General features: G+C 29.2%; 1 protein-coding gene across 1 annotated transcript; it reads right to left on the minus strand.

The window, feature by feature from the left end:
• Positions 1-5,436: 5,436 nt before the first annotated feature.
• On the minus strand, positions 5,437-9,145 carry LOC113868064 (sodium transporter HKT1-like). The gene is made up of 3 exons (XM_027503625.1): positions 7,983-9,145; positions 5,987-6,196; positions 5,437-5,635 (listed from the first exon to the last, which is right to left on the minus strand). Exons 1-3 carry the CDS (start codon positions 9,143-9,145, stop codon positions 5,437-5,439), a joined length of 1,572 nt encoding a protein of 523 aa, XP_027359426.1.
• Positions 9,146-14,721: the final 5,576 nt, after the last annotated feature.

A 14,721-nucleotide genomic window follows, 5' to 3' on the forward strand; every position in this document is an offset into this window, starting at 1 on the left:
AATATGCGTCTTTAATTTCCGAGTCAATATTGATGCACTGAACTCTGTTGCACAGAGGCTATTTAAAGAGAAGTTTCCATGCCAACGTTCCAATTCCTTTCTCTGTTTATGTTTTAAATTGTTTTGCCTTTTTTTTTTTTAAATCACATTAATATTGTAGATCGCCTGCCTACCTTATAAAAATCATTATTACTCGCAATTATTTGTATCCTGGCCACTTATTCAATAACATAACACATGACAAAAATTATTTTCTGTCACGTCTTGATGAATGATTAAGATTATACATATATTTAGAATATTAACGTAATTAATTAATTATTATAATTTTTAAGGATAAGATTTATTGACACTAAATATAAGAAAAATTACACTAAATTCTAAATGTATAAATCAAATAATTTCACGGTTAAAAATTTATTTTTTTCTATTTTTTTATTATATTTTTTAAATAAATTTTTAACCGTTAAATTATTTAATTTATACCGTTGAGATTTAGGATAAATTTTTTAGTGTTAATGAATCTTATCCTTATTTAATATTATTTTCTTACATTTTATTTTTTTTTTTTATCTATTTAACACTTGTTTAATGGTTGTCAAATGATCATTTTTTTTATAATTTTTTTAGAACACTCTTCGAAGAAATTATTATTTTCACTGTAATTTTTTTATAATAAATTTTACAATAATTAATTTCTCTTTAGCTATTTCTCTCGTTATGCTTTTTTTAACAAATATGACACATTTTTTAATTGTCAATAAATTTTATCCTTATTTTATATTCATTTTCTTACATTTTATTTTTTCCTATCTATTTAACACCTGTTTAATGGTTGTTAAATGATCATTTTTTTTTATTTTTTTAGAACACCCTTCGAAGAGATTATTATTCTTACTATAATTTTTTACAATAAATTTTACAATAATTAATTTCTCTTTAGCTATTTTTCTCTTCATCACATCATTTATTTTAGCACTTTTTTTTTTCTTCTCTTTCTATTTAGACTAAATTGTGTTTTTGTTTTTTAACATATATGTTATACATTTTTTTAATTTCTGAAATATTTTTTATGGTTCTTAACATAACAGCTTTTATACAGCTTTATAAGGTTTTTTTTTTCACATTTCCCTCATAAATACTAAACCTTTCTAATTTGTCAACAATTAATATGATGATGGACTTTAACTTTTAAATTGGAGTAAATGTAGGATATTGTAATTAATTTTTTAAAACCTAATGTATTAACTAATTTAACAACTTTTTTAGTTGAAAAAGTCTTACAAATAAGACTAAGAGTGAAAGAAGTATTTCATGTAAAATTTCTAATTCAAGGGTCACTCCTTCTTTTATGCTAAAAGAAAAAGAGAAATATTAGTAAAAGATTAGAGATTATGGGATTTCATCAAGTTCAAAAGGTTCAAGATTAAGCTTTACTCATGATTCATTGATGCTGTTAGCTAAAGTTGCACGTAATGTGATTCAAATACAAAACTTCCTATCAAATAGATCAACCACATACAAATGAATGAAATGAAATATTGTACCATTGTATCAACCATTCGGATTTCAACGACACATTTGTTTAAACATACTCTTTACTTAATATACTATTTATAGCTGATTTATTAAAAAAGAAGCTAACTATATACTCTTTTTATATCTTCTGTTAATAATTATTTTATTATTAAAAGAGCTCATAAATTTTATTAAGTAAAATTATGAATTTAGTTATTTAACCAAACCCACATATCTTCCTTAATAAAAAGTATATATTATTTTACTATGCAGCCATGTACAGAGAGAGCTATTACATGCATTAATATGGTTCATAGTTATTTAGCTGAAGGATGGAATGAATTTATTTATATTTAGTTATTAAGGAATTATTATAAGAGAAATGCTAACAACACAGTTTTTACTATATATTTTTAATATTTTTTTAGTTATTTATTAAAATATATTAAAATTATAAATCTTATTCTTTTTAATTTCTAATTTAATATACTTTTTCTTACACTTTTGTATTTCAATCATCACCACTTTAATATTCTAAAAAATATTGATTTGAATAATTTCACATTTTTTCAAGACTGAATTTATCACTGAAACTCTTAAGGTTTTTCACCAACTTTAATTATTTGTAAGAATTAATACGGTGTCACTTTAACTCTTTAAGAAAGACCAATTTATTTACAATTTCTTTTAGATGATACTATAATGATTTAAAGAATTAATTTAGTGACTTAAATTTCAATTTGAAAAATCTATTTAATTGTAAGATAAATTTAACATTTTTTTTATTTCTTTTATCATCTTTCAACTTTGTTATTATTAAATGACTTGTACAGTATACAATTTAATTACTTTACTTTCTTTACCAACTAATTCGAATCGAGTTAAGGTTTTCAAATACTATTAAAAAATAGTTTAATTTGTTTGGCGCGCAGTTAAGGGAAGTTCAAAACAAAGATTATTACTATTAGTATATGAAGGCTCAATCTAATAAAATTAGTTAAAAGCTTATAATTTATAAGTAATACACTACTAAAAAGTCTGTTTATACAGACGGATTTATAGACGAATTTTTAGAGCATTACAGACAATTTTTTCTATTACAGACGGATTTACAGACAGATATAAACTGTCTGTAATATCCTCGTTGGTAAATAATTACAGACGAAAAATCCGTCTATAAGTTACAGACGAAAAAATCCGTCTGTAAGTTACAGACAGTAGAATCCGTCTGTACGTTACAGACGGTAGAATCCGTCTATAAGTTATAGACGGTAAAATCCGTCTGTAAATCACAGACGGGAAAATCCGTCTGTAATTCACAGACGAAAAAATTTATCTATAAATTACAGATGGAAAAATCCGTCTGTAATCTGTCGGATATATTTTACTATAATTGATATTTTTTTATTTGTATAGATAGTTATTTCCTGCTGTTCTTGATTATCACAATTTATAAACAAAATAGAAACTATAGATTCGGCATCTAAACATTCCAAAATGATTTATAAAATATAAAATTTAAATGTTGTTACAAAGGAAGAAAAAAAAGTATCTAAATAAATACATTTAAAAATAAAATACAAGTTTTCATCAGGAATAATCTATATGGTCAGAATCCGAAGGAGCATCATCATCAGTAGAAGAGGAGTCAGTAGAGGAATGATGCATGGAGGTGAAAACCGGTGGTGCTGGAGCTGGTGGAGGAGGAGGAAGAGGTGTGGAGCTGCTTGCTCTCATGAGCTCAAAATAAGCATGCATCTGCTGCATTTGCATATTGCTAAAGATAACTCTGAATGCACACACCCATCCCATAAAGGCTTGTTTGCTGCTTCTAAAACATTATAAAACTTTGCAGCCTCTCCATTTCTTGATAACGACTATTGCTTTCTTCCCAACTTACATTACTTACATGACCACCTGATTGTAATATATTTGAATTACCTACTTGATTTTCTAAATTAACTTCTTCCCCATGCTCAATCCATATCCAATAATCATGTTTAAATCCAAACTTATACAAATCATATCTAATTGAATCAATATCCAAAAACTTTCTACACTTGCACTTAGAACATGGACACCTAACGACCTGATTGGTGATGAATTGCTGCGAATTATAACAGACGCGTATAAATTCCTCTACACCCTCAAAGAATTCAGGTTTTATTCCCCCCGACTTGAGTGCAACCTATCATACATCCACTGACGATTTCTGAGAAACATCTTCCTCAAGAACTATATAAACCTAATACAAATATACAATGTGGTATCAACCTTCTAAAATACATTACAGAAAATTTTAATATAAATTTTGGCAGAATCTCCCCTAATACATGTTAATTTCCTTACATTTGTTTACTATTTTTTTACAAAAATGAAAATTTCACCTAAAATCAACTAATAAATTATATAACAATAAATTATTCGATACATCAAACACAAACACATCACAATCCTAAACCGTTCTAGAGCACATCCCCTTGTAACTCCGCAACATGCATATTCTACAAACTCCACAAACACAAATAATCCCACAGCACACAATAATCAGGTTCGGAGAAGGACCTCTACGCCCTTCCCCCTAGTCATACAATCTCCAATCCTACAACTCTATCTTAGAAATTTTAAGTCTCTAAAAAACATAAAAAATTAAAAAACTAAACCGATTAAAAGTTAGAGTATCGTACCAGGAATACAATGATGAAAAAAAACTTTCAAATGGTTGCTCTAATAACTCGCAATGGCCAAAACACTGAGCTCTTAGAGAGAGAGAGGGTTCTGATAATGGGGGAGGGGAAGAGGAGACGCGATTTTAATGGGTTTCAGTCATTACAGACGGAAAAATCTGTCTGTAATGGGTTTAATGAAACGGTGCGTTTCAGGAGGCACATTACAGACGGATTTTTCCATCTGTAAATGCGTCAATCCCATTTACAGACGAAAAAATTCGTCTGTAATGTGCCACCTGAAAGGTCGGCTAAAACCGCCATATTTACAGACGGAAAAATATGTCTGTAATTTCCCGCTATAATATTTCGTCCTGTTTTCAAATTACAGACGGAAAAATCCATCTGTAATTGCTGTCTATAACGTTTGGCGCCAAAAGGCATGCTAAATACAGACGAATTTTACAGACGGGGTAAAATCCGTCTGTATTAAGCGCTTTTCTAGTAGTGATATTTGATAAGTTAGTAAAAAGAATTATAACATATATATATATTATTAAATTAGAATTATTTAATAAAATTAACTGTATAATTTGTTAAAACATGTTAAATAACTAAAAAATATTAAAATTATTTTTGTAAATATAGACTATTTAAAAAATTAAAGATAAAAAATATTCAAAACTAATCTTCTAAATCTTGTTTAGAATAATTTTTTATAAGTTAAATGTTAAAATTTTTAATTGTTTTTCATAAAACAACTCTAACAATTTATTAGTAAAAAAATTTATACTGTGAAATAAATTATAAATTTATATTAACAATCGTTGAAAATTAAAAAAGAAAAACAGAAAAATACACATGATATCACATATATCTATATTATCTGAGATTATCTTAAAACCTTATGATAACCAATTGCCGACATAAGATCATTCTTAACCAGAACTTCATCGCTACTTATCTAAATGAATACATTCAAGATGAAGTGGGAATACTAATCATAGTGATGCTTGCCACAGGTAATACACAACATCTGTTCAGATAGTGAAGTGGTGGGACACCCAAGAGAGTAGTCAAACTGACAAAAATTCACTATCGTAATTACATGCTAAACATAGAGTGACCCGATGACAAGAAAAAAAGATGGACTAATTAATGGTAAAAGTTCTAGAACTATCTTATCCATATCATACACATACACAAACTTAGTAGAGAGAAATATTAATTCTTGTTGTTAACGTTATATATGCTAGGAGAGGTGCCACGCTTTGCCACCTTTCATGTTGAAGTTCTTGAGCCTCCCAAAGAACATGACCAAGATAAGGATGAACTTGCCTTCAGAACTCCACCTACCGGAAAATCCAACCCATGAATCCTTGCACATAGCTTCGGGTTTCAATTGCCTTGCGCAGCTGTATCCCGTTGAGAACCCTACGTTCCCATACGCACTGCATAATTTGTCAGAATGCTTTCGTAGTTAATATAGTTTGCATATAATTAAGTAACATAATTGAAGCAATATATATTAATTAACATTATATATATATATATATGCTTTATTTTTCTCAGGGCCCTTTTTCAGCGTAAAAGTTATACTGTTTCGATTCTTATGCAAGAATTAATATTAATTCCTTTATATCTCTGCATATTTAGAAGACCTTATGTGTGTAAGTATGTTTTTGCACGTATCAACCTTTCTGTAAAGAATATAACAGAAAAATGTAAAAGAATAGTTTTTAATAATTAATTAAGAGTATTCGTCGACAAAGATAATCCAGAGAAAGAGAGTAATTCCTTGCCTGATAACTTCTAGGGTGATGTTCAACACATTAAAGTTGAGGGGATCCTCTTTTAAGCTTTTGCTCTCAGTGATGCAAATCAGAATAATGAAAATAACCAAGTAAGAGAGTTGAGAGAATACAAGACACTCCACTAGACTTTTTTGGTCTCTCTTGACATCATTTTTGTGGTCCCTTACAGGTAAAAATGTAGTGTATGGTGGGAGGTACCTGTTAGAGAAATAAAATTAAAATATGATGATACAAAAAAAGGTCTCCACAAATTTATCATGACTAATTGATTGTGTCTATAACAGATGCCATGTTCATCCCTAGACAGTTGATTTGATTCCTGAAAAACAAATTATTATCAAGCAAGTGTTGGATTTCATAAAGTTGTATCATGATGGATAACATTTTTTAAATTTTCCCCCCAAAAAATAAGAAATTCAAGATATTTTATGATATTCCTATCATTGCTTCCATTCACAAATTTTAATCCTATTATATATGAAATCAGTGTGGGGGCAGTCAATCATATCTCAGAATTCCTTTTCTGATCGAATTGTCAAATCTATTCATATATTCCAGTTCCACATAAGTGGGAAGGCAGAATATATGCAAAGACTCATATTCCAATTTTCGTTTCATGCAAGAGAACTAACTGCTTGTTTGTGTGTTTGCAAGAGAGATGTTACCGTGATTTATCAAAGTAAGGGTACGTTTGGATTATTGGAAAATACGAAAAGTCAATTTTATTCTAAACTATAGCGTGGAGCCCGTGCATATACCAGATTGGAATTGGAGAAATAAAGGAAGCCTAAATATTTGGGACGGCATATTTACAAGGCTATATATAATGCCCACCATCATGAAATATGGGACAGTACCAAAGGAGTGATAGCTAGAAGAGCTTGGTGACGTCTACTGATATGCAAATGTATTTGTTGCAAAAAAATGATATAAAATATCCCTCTTTTTTTTCCAAAAAAATAAAGTGTCAAGTGAAAGCATAAAAATGAATATATAAATGAATAGAGTTGAAATAACTGATGAAAAATAAAAATGAATAGAGAATAAAATCAAAAGAATAAGATAAAAAGTAAATGTAAACAAAAATGAATGTGAAAAAAATTAATTAAAAATCATATATGAGATTATCTAAATTTTGTTTGAGGGCCCTGCCAGTGATCAGCATATGTACGTATTGCGGAAAGTTACAGCTAGGATCACTTAACTTTGTTGCATTTCGATCAAGCAAGTTATTGATGTCAACTCAGAATTCATACTTGTAGAATTGTTAGCCACCTTTGTTTTGCACTATAAGAATGTTTTATTGATATTAAATTAAAATAAACTTAAACAAATTAAAAGTATATTATAAAATCATTTTAAAGTTTTATAAACTAAAAAAAATTATTATATAATTAATAAAAAATAAAAGATTGATGTTTTCAATTAAAACATATAAAAATTTTGAAATTTTAAAAAATATGTATAACGAAAGAAAAGCTACAAGAAATAATTAAAAGTAACCTTTTAAAACACTAAATTATAACTAAAACAAATACTCATCGCCACTAAAATGCAATATGTTATTCCAAATTAATTCTTTTTGCTAGCTAGTTGAATAATTTTCTTGAAAAGAAATTGTAAAATTATACTACAATCTCGAGATTCAAATCATATCTTCTTTTTGCTTGTTTAATAAATTTTTTTAAAAAAATAACTCTTTTCAGAGATAATACTTTGATTCTGTTTTTGGTAAAAATACTTTTTTATAGGAAATAGGAATATATAATTCCTTGGTAAAAAAATAGTGATTTAAAAGCATTTTTCATATGGACATTGCAAAAAATTGTAGTAATTACTAAGTAACTGAGTTATTGGAAATGAATATTTTTCATGATTAATTGACTTGAATTATTACTATAATGGCATTGATGGCCTTAGTTGCTTGCAAGAGAGAGAGGGGAAGGGGGAATGATGCAGACATATATAAAACATAGTAACTTACATCATGACAACGAAGAGCACCAATATGGCTGAAGAGATGGCGGAGAGATCAAAAACCGATTCACCAGCATGTCTTGCATTTGATACTTGAAACAAAGACGCAACCAGTTTCTCATAGAGACTTAGACCCTCCATATTCTTGGTGTTCCACTCCATGCAGCACAACATCACTAATTGTATCAGATTAAAACCCAACACAGTAGCAACTAGGAGGCAACAATGAAGACCAGACAACAAGTGATCATAGCCCATGTCCTTAAAATTGTCCAACAAGTACGAGAATTCCTCTCTTTTGGTAACCTTTTTCAGAACCATTATCACAAGCCTCAAACACGGTGCATAAAGGGTGTTACCAAGAAATATGTGTGGCAGAATAAGGAGTAGAATCCCCGAATTCTTCTTGAAAACTATCATGTTCTCATTGGTGGGCACAAAGCCACAACTAGCAAAAGTAGACACTACGGTAAACAAACTAAATGTTAGTATTTTAATGCCTTTGCTTCTCAGCACTTCTCTCGCACTCGCTATGAAAATTAGGTACAAAGAGACCAAACTAGTACCAACAAATTGGACCACCATCAGGTAACCTAAAACTACATGTATTAGATACCTAAGAGAGTTATACTTAAGCCTGTCTATATCACTATGCAGGTGGTTTTCTGATTCTAACTGAGGAATAGAAACTAAACCAAGCTCAATTTGATTGGTGGCATTATTTGTGGACTCCTTTGTCGATGAAAAGGTACTAGTGCAAACTTCGTTTTTGTCATGATGAATATTTTGGGTAAATGTATACCTAGTTAACACAAGGCCTAGCATGGAAGTAAAGACTTCCCCACCAACTAACATGAGAATGGTGAGGAGAATCAGTTGGGAGTTGGAGAAAACCTCCATTTCTACGGCTACCATGCTTGAAACAGTGGAAGCAGAAACAGAGGTGTAAAACAGGTCGAAGTCATTGGGCCTAACAGGGGTTCTTGGCTTTGAGAGCTTAAGACCCAGGTAACCAAAAAGGGAAAGAATCACAAAATAACAAAGTTGAATAAGGAAGGGGTGGAATTGGAAGGCTACAAAACGAGTCAAGGGTCCAAGGAAGTTGAAGATGTGTGGTAAAAAACTACAAAGTTGAGGTTGGTTTTTAGTGTAGTAGGGAAAGTTCTTCATCATTGTGCTGAATTGAACAATTAGAAGAACGGTATGGGCTTGGATTTACGTCCAAAAGAAGCCATTTATAAAACAATAGATTTCCTGTGCATGTGGGCTCTCTGCCTCACTGTAACCCTGTAATAGGTTATGGCAAGGAATGGGCACAAACATGTATGAATATTCGTTAACAAATATTTTAACAAAATTGTGAGTGTCTTATATGTATGGTGGAGCTTGTAGGCGAGTGTGGAAATAAACTAACAATATACATTAAAAAATTAATTGACATAATATGTATTATTGTATATATTATCTTAAAAGAAACAATTTATATTATCTAATTTTAATGTTAAAGAAAACATTTTCTAAAATTATGATATTATTTTATCAATATTTATTGTCTTATCATCCCACCCGTGATGTTCAGATGTTATAGCCAATAAATGGATAAAAAATGACCATGTACATGTCTCGTACCCTTGTGGGTATCCATAATTGGGGAACAAATGAATTTACAATTATCCATAGGTAATATAGCATTACCTTACCTGTTGAGATTGACTTAAAGGAGAATTATATTGTTAGTGACTTAGTGATGGATCGGTGAATGAGAGCAAAGTGGTGGATATATTCGTGAGTGTGATATATTGATAGAAGAAGCAACTTTGAGAAACGTTCCCCACTAACTTATTGCATCTTCCACTTTCATGAGTCTATGCTCTATCATTTCCTGCGCCACTAATTTACTTCATTTCCAATATAAAACGGTTTCCAACAATCATTTCTAAATTATTATCAACTTGTTAAATACATTTTTTAATTCCACCCATTTATTCTGACTCGAATTAAGTAAGAAATTGTTAAATATATTTGATTCAGACTCCAAAAATTAAAGCATTTGATTCAAATTCTTTTATCAATTGTCTTGTCAACAGTTGTGTATTATAACATTAAATCATACAAACAAAAACATGAGAAATTTGTTTTTACAATGTTGTAAGACCTTTTTTAACCGCTGAAAACATGATAATATATATATATAGCCAAATGGAGGATCACCACCAAACGTTGTTATTAGAGGTGTTAATGGAACTTGAGGAAATAAATCATGTGTTGACGAAAGACAAAACAGAGCTCCCTGCTAGCTGAGGTTTCTACTTCCAACGCTAATGCCCAAACAACGTTAGTACCCTGCTTCCGCTAACAATCGTATGCCACCACATGCACATCAACAAAGAACAACAGAAGACGAAGAGTTTCAATAATCCTACTATATATGCACTTAGTTTTAAAATTTATACCAAGATAAAATTTAGACACACAAATTATTTGACTTTCAAATAAATTTTATTAAATTAAGATAAATTTCAATTTTTATTTATTAATTCTCGTTAGATTCACAAGTTATTTTTCATATTTAGGAATCTTGCAATAGTAAATATTTTATGTCTATGATTTTACAATAATAAAGTTGTATTTTTTTTTAGCATATTACCTTTGGAAAGATAAACCCCTTAAAAACTTTAACAATTGTGAATTTCAAATTGAGCTACTTAATCGTGCATCCAATAATTATGTTAATAAATCAATATCTAATTAAATTTATTATTTAAATCATATAATCATGTTTAAATTCAAATTTTAATTTTCAATAATCTGATTTATACTCTAATATCAAATGTTAATAAAAATTATCTAAACGAAATTATATAAAATTATAACATTATAATAAAGTTTTAGCCTTATTTATTAAAAACATAACTTTTAGAATAAAAATTATGGTACTCGAGTTTTGAATTATTTTTTTTAACAAGTAATAGACCACACTTTCTTCTATAAATTACTTTTCAAATCATAACTCTTGACAAAGAAATTGGGATTACACAATTACTGAACGACAAGAGACTAGGTAAGTACTAATCCTTATTTTTTCTTAACATAAGTTCTTGAGTTAAAATTTACGCTTTAATTCACATTAATCAATTGCAGATATTTAAGTTTAAACAGATAGATCATTTAAATTAATTATTAAATTTATTTATACACTTTTCTAAATTATAAATTAGCTCATTTTTTATTAAAAAATAAAATAACAATTTATTTTAATTCATAAAAAAATATTACATAATTACAAGGCTAATATCAAGCCCAAATGACATTATATGGCACCTTTATTTTTAATTAGATAGACCAAAAAGATATTTTAGTAAATCTATTTATTTTTATCAAAAATAAATTAAAAATATAATTTTTCTCTCTCATCTCTCCTCTTTGCTATTTTTGTTTTTATATGTATTCAGGTGTTGTTCGTAATCATTCCATGTACGTTACTTGTCACTGTGCACATATGGTCTATCGGAGATGGAAGCAGCGTGAAGCTATTAAGAAGAGAAAAAATTGAAAGCCAATCAAAAGTGATTTTAAGTGAAAAATTGTTGTGAAAAAGCCACTTTTATGGCTTAGAAATATTCAAAGGAATAATTGAAAAGCAAGTAGCGCAACAAATCTTCGTTGCTATAGTTATCATTAAAATGTGAAAAAAGGCGAATAATTTTTTTATAATTTTGATACTATAAGAAAAGGTTATGTTAGAAATATTCGAAGGAATAATTGAAAAAGAAATAATGTAACAAATTTTCATTGCTATAGTTATCATTAAAATGTGAAAAAAGAATAATAAATTTTCTACAATTTTGATACTATAATAAAAGGTTATAGTTAGAAATATTCAAAGGAATAATTGAAAAAAAGCAGCGAAATAAATCTTTGTTGTTATAGTTATCATTAAAATGTGAAAAAAGGAGAATAAAATTTTTGGGAAGGCCCACTTGATTTGAAAAAAAGGGATTGGAATGCACAAGGAAAAGGAACGACGGGTCAAACCCAAACTTACAGCAACATTACACATTTCATACACTTTTGAATCTTTGTCATGTTCATATACATGTATAAATTAAATTTAAAAAGTTGCACTTTCTTTATCTTTATATATAATTTATGAGTTTAATTTTTTATATTCAAAATAATGAACCTGATATAAAAAAATGAAACGAAGATAATTTCATGAAGTTTGAGACGAGAGCTAATATATAAGAATCATACAATTAGGTACTATGTATAGCTATTTAATTTGAGGTTTAAGTTTATTGTTGCAATTTTTTATTGGTCAATGAATTATTTAAATTTTGTACTTTTCAAGCTGTGAACTTGATCACAATTTCTTTACAAATATTAAATAGATGATAAAGTACATATGTCTCTATTAATTTCATTATGTTAGGAGCATTGTGGGATCACGATGTAGTGTTTTTCGTCCCTTTTATAAGGATTGTGACAAAACTATAATAAAGTCACAAATTAAAATGTCTAAAAATTATATCAACTGTTTTAATAATAAAGTAAAGGTGCACATGAATCATACATAAGAATAATTTTTAGAATTTTCCCTCTTTTTTGTTATTAATAATTATTTTCGAGGTAATTTTCACTGCTTAAAAACAAATAAAAATAGCGAAAAGTATTCACCAACGATGATATATTTCACGTTCTCCGTAAGCATTAGCAGATATTGATATATATAAAAAATATTAGTATTAACTTTCGGAGTTGATTCTAAAGTGAAAATGAAAACATATTGCTAAGTATTTTATTTTTTATATTTTTAATATAATAAATATTTTTAAAAATTTGGTGTTAATACACTTTATTAAGAAAGATTTTGAATATTCATCAGCAGTCCAAAACACAGGAGAAAGGTTTTCATGCAGTCAAACACTGGTTTTCTCGTTTCCAACCAACGGACGTACAGCTTGCATGTTCTGGATACATGCGTTCTTCATCTTCATTTTAACATGCAATCAAACTTTACGAAGGCTTCAAATGTTACCTGATTCATGCATTCATGCAATTTCAACTAAAACAATGGCACCGCCCAACCGGAGAGAAAACGAAAACATAGAGGATGTTTACGAAAGAGAAATGGGGGAGAATACACAAACACCCCCCAACGATGAAGGAGAGAACAGAGCTCCTCAGCTTACCTTCCCACTTCCAATACAGATTCCCGTCGAAACTCAATATCCTCCGGTTGACTTCAGAAACATTGTGCGACCAACAGAAGTGCCCTCTGAACCGGATTTGAGGGGTTTCTTCGATGAAGGAGATGACGAAGAGTCAGAGCATCAAGACGATATACAGAAAGAAGAGGAAGAGGATGATGGTGATGATGATGATGCAGGTGACGACGGAGAAGAGGATGATGAAGAGAAGAAAGAGGAGTGAAGAGCATATATTCCGATGTTATTTTTGTACTTGAAATGAATGTTAGTTTCAATGGTAAATGAATTAATGGTTTCACTCCATTTATGGTATTTTGTTAGTAATCTCTGGATAAATTAATGCAGCTTATTCTATACCCTTTGAACTTCTCTTACCTAATCTTATCGTCATCTCTCACCATACCATCTGAAAATGGTGGTAAAGTAAATTTGTCTTATAGCAGTAGAATTTTACTTGATTCTTGAACAAGGGGAAAAGAAAATTGCGCTAGCTCTGTTTTAGATTGTTTTCTTGGGCGTTGTTTGCTGCCTATTTTTATACACATTACTGTATTCCACAGTTTATTTTTTTGATGGGGAGCATGTACGAAGAATTTAACCTTGGTGGTTTCAGATTCAAAGCAGGAGGTTTATTTGAATTTTAGATTCTTGGATTCAGGGGAGATTTTAAGGAGTTATTACAGATTTAATTGAATATTTGAAAAATGAGTTAAAATTTTGTAGCTAAATTAATGAGGTAAGTTCTTGTGTGATTACTGTTTATTGAATAAAAGGTTTGTTAAATTGTTATGCAATTATACAAACAAGTTGGAATATTAATTCGATTCATTAGAGTTATTTGCTTGGCATAGCCAACAACTTGGAGCTAATGGATTATTGTGTAGAATTTGACGTAAAAAAGAGCGTGTATGAAAAAGTGGTCTCTTTACTTATGCGCTCTAGGCAAGACAAAGACAAGTTTTAATATGATTGGAGCAATATTTGATTGTAACAATTTCAGAGCGCAGGTCTTAGTGAATTAGCACATAAATATGAATATAAAATAAGAAAAGAATATGGTTTGATAATTTCGTACATTTTGAGAATAACAGTAACAATATTAGGATTGTTGGAGGGTTGTTGGGTGGATGATTTGGAAAAGATAGCAATCCATAACAGCAAGAATAACTGACCGAATTTGAATCGCTCAAGGGAATCTTACCAACAAGATCTCAACTGCTCTGGTGAATACACAGAGAGAGTGAGACACTTCCACTCCTGCACACACCAAATTCACTAAATTAAAACATAAGATATTAATTTTGTATTGAGTTTATACACTATGAATTAAAAGTATTATTAAAATAAGCAGGTATTTATCAACAACATTATATATAAACTAATTTTCTTACTTTACAAGTCCCCTCATCTTAAAAAACAACAATATATATATATATAAATTTAGAAAAATCAGATGCATTTTCCTTGTGCCTAAGAATGAAAGAAGCATCAAATTATGATTTTGTTTTTAATATATTTTACGGATAAATTAAATGC

The sequence above is a fragment of the Abrus precatorius genome, unplaced genomic scaffold (genome assembly GCF_003935025.1).
Source record: "Abrus precatorius isolate BTA unplaced genomic scaffold, Abrus_2018 Scaffold5, whole genome shotgun sequence".
Lineage (NCBI taxonomy): Eukaryota > Viridiplantae > Streptophyta > Magnoliopsida > Fabales > Fabaceae > Abrus > Abrus precatorius.